This window comes from Notothenia coriiceps, unplaced genomic scaffold (assembly GCF_000735185.1).
Source record: "Notothenia coriiceps isolate Sejong01 unplaced genomic scaffold, NC01 NC01_scaffold00021600, whole genome shotgun sequence".
Classification (NCBI taxonomy): Eukaryota; Metazoa; Chordata; class Actinopteri; order Perciformes; family Nototheniidae; genus Notothenia; species Notothenia coriiceps.
In genome coordinates, this window is record NW_011354301.1 from 15633 (window position 1) to 20313 (window position 4681).

At 42.5% G+C, this 4681-nt stretch overlaps 1 protein-coding gene across 1 annotated transcript in view; it reads left to right on the top strand.

The window, feature by feature from the left end:
* LOC104953375 (SH3 and PX domain-containing protein 2A-like) overlaps positions 1-4681 on the top strand; it is a gene marked incomplete at both ends in the record, with an annotated part of 14892 nt that overhangs the window by 5306 nt on the left and 4905 nt on the right. Inside the window, one exon of the mRNA XM_010780313.1 lies at positions 2304-2421. Within this exon, the coding sequence (XP_010778615.1) occupies positions 2304-2421 (118 nt within the window). The remainder of the gene's footprint in view (positions 1-2303; positions 2422-4681) is intronic.

A 4681-nucleotide genomic window follows, 5' to 3' on the forward strand; every position in this document is an offset into this window, starting at 1 on the left:
CAAACAACTTTAAGGTGCATACCGCCACCTCCGGAGTCGGCTTGACTCGGTTTGCATTTATAAAGAATGCACACATGTGTTTAATTGTTAATGTCAGATATGTAATAAGTAAATACATTTGTTCCTGCTCAAGATTAGATTCAACTCTATTGTTATTGCACAGATTACAGGTACTGAGACAACAAAATGCAGTTTAGCTTCTAACCAGGAGTGCAACAAGCAGTAAAGTGAAAAGTAATGTACACAATCTACAGAATAAAATATAGAATTAATTGAATGATGAATAAACAGTGAGGGGTATGAATACACTAGATATACACAGCAGCCTGTGAGCAGTATGAACAGTGTGTATGAATATGCTAAGATATATAAAGTATAAAAACGGTAAGCAGTGCAAGTATAGTATAAAATATATAGATATTAATTTCATGATGATAAACATTGTGGAACAATGATGAAAAATGTGAATGGAAGTAGCGAGGTAAAACTGACACAAAACAACAAACTGTTGCCGAGCCAATTGGAGAGTTTCATCAGCAGCACGTGGTAAAAACCACCAATGAGCGCTCAGCTCAAGATACCAGCGAGTCATTTCCCATCAAGCATTTCGCTTCCGCAGCCCGTGGAGAGGAACTGCGCCGCCGCGCCTCGCTCTCAAGGCTGCGGGCGTCTTTGTCCCGTGAGATTTCAACGTCTCATGTGAGCGAGCCTCCAGAGCAAGTCGGACAAAATGACTAACCATCATGCAACGCACGAGCAAGACGTTGATCGAAATTGCGCAGGTCTGCGCAGGTCTCGCTTGTCTCAAACAAGCCTGTTGACTGCAGGGGCTGGGGATTGAACCCCCAACTAGGGCTGCTCGATTATGGCAAAAATCATAATCACGATTATTTTTGGTCAATATTTATATCACGATTATTAAATACGATTATTCATTGACTTTGAAAACATCCGTTTATTGAACTTTTAAAAAATAAATAATAATAATTTGAACAGTATGTTTTTAACAGTTGATTACCCTGAACTTTAACTATAATTCAACTGAAAAACCAATAAAAACAACAAATATTTTGGAGCGCACTTCCACAACCTACTAAACATAATATAAATATGATAACTAATGTCACTCACAACCTGTCATGCTTAATCTGCTACACACAGTACTCTTATTTTGGTAACCCCTTATCTGGAAACCGGAAGTAGCGAGCTAGGAGGCTATTCTTGCATGGAGGACCGGAGAATAGAGACACGGCAACTAAAGCTTCCCTTGTAACGTATTTATATGGATTTATTAAACAGACTGCAAGTCAGCACAACCTGGCCGAGAGGGCTTTTAGGGAGGGGTGACAGCGCACGCGCGGGCAGGATGTATAACGCAAGACAAATTGAGAGCATCATTGCGAAAGGGAATGCAGCAAAATAATCGTTTTATTTCGATGACGTGTTTTCGTAATCGTTGCAAGCCAAAATCGTAATTGAGATTAAAATACGATTAATTGCACAGCCCTACCCCCAACCTTCCTATTGGTGAACAATCACTTTTCTTACAGCCATGGAAAAGACAAAATCCAGTCAAAAGGTTGGGACTTTACAGGCACAGACACCAGTGCACACTTTAGGGTGGGTCCTAACTGAGGATTGAGATGAAGTGTTTTGTAAGTCTATACATTGTTTTTAACATCAAACAGCATATGTTTTTCTTCCTCTTCATACCATACCAATTCATCACCCACTGAAATAAAACATCCTGTTGCCCACTGAACATGTCAACCTCTGCTCAGAAAGCTGGTTCCTTTGCCAATCTTGGTGTCCCCCTCTGCTCCTAACTTTTGCCTTGGTATCTACAAATCCCCACTAAGCCCATTGCAGAACTTCCTTCCCTACAGGGTCCTGTGAAGCCTAGCAAAGCGTGAGAGAGGAGTAGCGGCCAGACAGGGGTCTGAGTGGGGAGATCCTTGTTCAAATATGTTATCTCCTCCAGGGAGGCCCGCTGCATAAGAGGAATCTCCCTTTACAGCAAGATGGACACTAAATCAGGGTCCAACTAGCTTGAGTTGTTGTAAATAACAAGGGGGTGGTTCAACCAGCAGAGGGAGCCCCTTGTTAATATTGTGTAAGACAAGCTGGGTTGTGTTTGTGTTGGGAAAAGTCGATTTAAGTAGGTCACACTCACTATTTCCCCCCCTCATAAGGCCCTCTGGAAAGATGTAAACTAAACGGTGGTCCAGCCCCTCAATGTTTAATGATAACAGTTCACTCACTCGGCTACTCTCTGTATTTCTTTCGCCCCTCGTGCCATCCAGAGGAGAAATATTTGACGATACAGCCACACGCCAGTCAAGGGAAGGATGAAGTCAGCTTTGAGAAAGGGGTCACCGTGGAAGTCATCCAGAAGAACTTGGAGGGCTGGTGGTACATCAGGTGAGTAAATGCTAAATAGTCAAAGCATGGGCGTATTAAGGGGACTGGATAGGACAGTTGCTCAGTGACACCAAAATGGATGGACTGCTGAGATTAAAATACCTGGATCTTCTGCATCCATGGGGCCCATAGAGCAAGTGAATTAGCCCTCTTATCTGTGGATTCAAATGAACAAAGAACTAAACATTTTACAAAAGGATTCAGGGAGCAGATCTATTATTCTGGGGGCTTAAGTAAAAGGGGCTCAGCTCATCAACGCATAGCAGCTAAAGGAGACTAATGGAATCCGTCAAAAGTGTTTTTATGTTTTTAAAGGTGCCCTAATATTCTTTGTGGGGTTTCCCTTTCCTGTGGTGTTTGTAAGTTCCCCCCAGAGGGAGTTTCTCTCCCTCACACTCCCCCCTGACTGAAACCCCTCCATTTGACTCCTTGGTTTACTTAATAGGAAAATAGTGACTTCAATTTGTAACATCGCGCTTCTATTTGCTAGCGCTCCAACACATTGTACTTGATAGGCTAAGGTGCAGGACTTGTCCGACACATCTCTAAGCGGTTGACCAATCACAACAGACTCACCCCCCACATAATAAAGCACTTTTTGAATAATTAAGCATGTAAACATGTTACAGTAGAGACACAAGTAATCCAATCATGAAAGCTGAAGATGAGCATTATTGACTTTTTAAATCCAATTTCTAAGTAAACATGTCATTTGAGAATAGTGGCGTGGTTGAGTGATAAGTCCTCTTTGCTTAGTGCTGTGAGGAACGCTGCTGTTTCCTGCAGCTTGTATTTGCATAAAGACATTGAGATCCACACATGGCGCTCTCCACAGGTCAATTGCATGTCCCTTGTTGGGTTACTAATGTGTATGTGTGTGTGTCTCTGCCAGTTTGTGTTTCCTGCCAGTTGTTTGTTTCCTCATACCCCCGGGGGCTAAAGAGAGTGGAGCTCCACTGCACAGCTGATTACTATCACATGCACATCGTGGCATGTGACATACACATGCGGTGTGCATACACACACAAACATACACACAGACAGAGCCAATGTTAAAGATGCTAATGTGTGCTAGCATGATGTTTGTGGCTAATATGTGAAACAGCATTTTGTGTTTGAATGGAGGGTCGAAGAATACAGGGTGCTGTACAGATTTAAAACACTTTGAATACATTTTATATGTAGCTTTATACATAAAATGTACTTTGGCCCTCATTGCAATGCACAATAAGTTGTTTCAGATCATGTTGTGCAACAGGAAATAATACTATTTGGATGTTTTTGCTTAGAGAGGTTTAAGCATGGGGCTTTCTCTGCTATGGTGACTCCTTGTGGTCACAGTAAGAGTTGTACAACAGGGGAGCTGGAATGATCACATCTCTTCTAAACAGAGAATGACCAACATAAAGGCAAATGAGTCATAGTTGCATTTTGAAACATTACTTATTGTTTCACAAAGCACTCTAAAATGACTCATTTAGCTTTGCAATGATTGTTGCAATGTGGGGAAGATGATACTCTTCTGCATATATTATTGAGGCTGTTTACTTGCCCCTTGGCTACATCTGCGTCACTAGAATTAGAACAGTTTTCTTTTTTCAATACGCAGGTTCTCATTCATAACACTCCGTTCGATGTCTCACTATGGGATGCGCCTCATCGCGGAGCAAACAGAAGCATCAATCTCATTACGCCAATCCTGATTGGCTGGTGATCTTGACGTCAGCGTCAGGGAATCCACCCCCTATAAGTAGCTTGCGCTACGCCGCATGCGTCATTCAAACACCTCTTCTCGCTTCAGAGCACATCTCTATATTGGTAGCCGGGCTAGCTCACACAGTCCACAGACGGAACCAAGCTATCCAAGCTAACTTCGGTCGACGGGCGCTCGCCGGCTACTTCTATATATACTTCTGCAAGAAGACTGTTAATACTAACACACCAGTTAGTATTGCAAATCGACCTCGCCGTTTTTTCTTCGGAATAAAGGTAAGGTTTTGATTTTTTCAAGCTAGCAACACACGTGTTGCTAGTTTGTCTTCCCTCACTACCGACACCACGGTAGCGAGGAAGTTTTTTATTTTTTCTCTCTCACACCAGAGGAGTAGAAGATAAAAAAGGTATTAACACACCAGTTAATATTCTTTGAGAATAAAATCTACACCGTCGCTTTTTCTCCGGATTAACGACAGGTTGTGATTCTCTTTTCTCAGCAACGCACCTGCTACGAGCGCGTCCTTCCCACGTCGCCATAATGGCG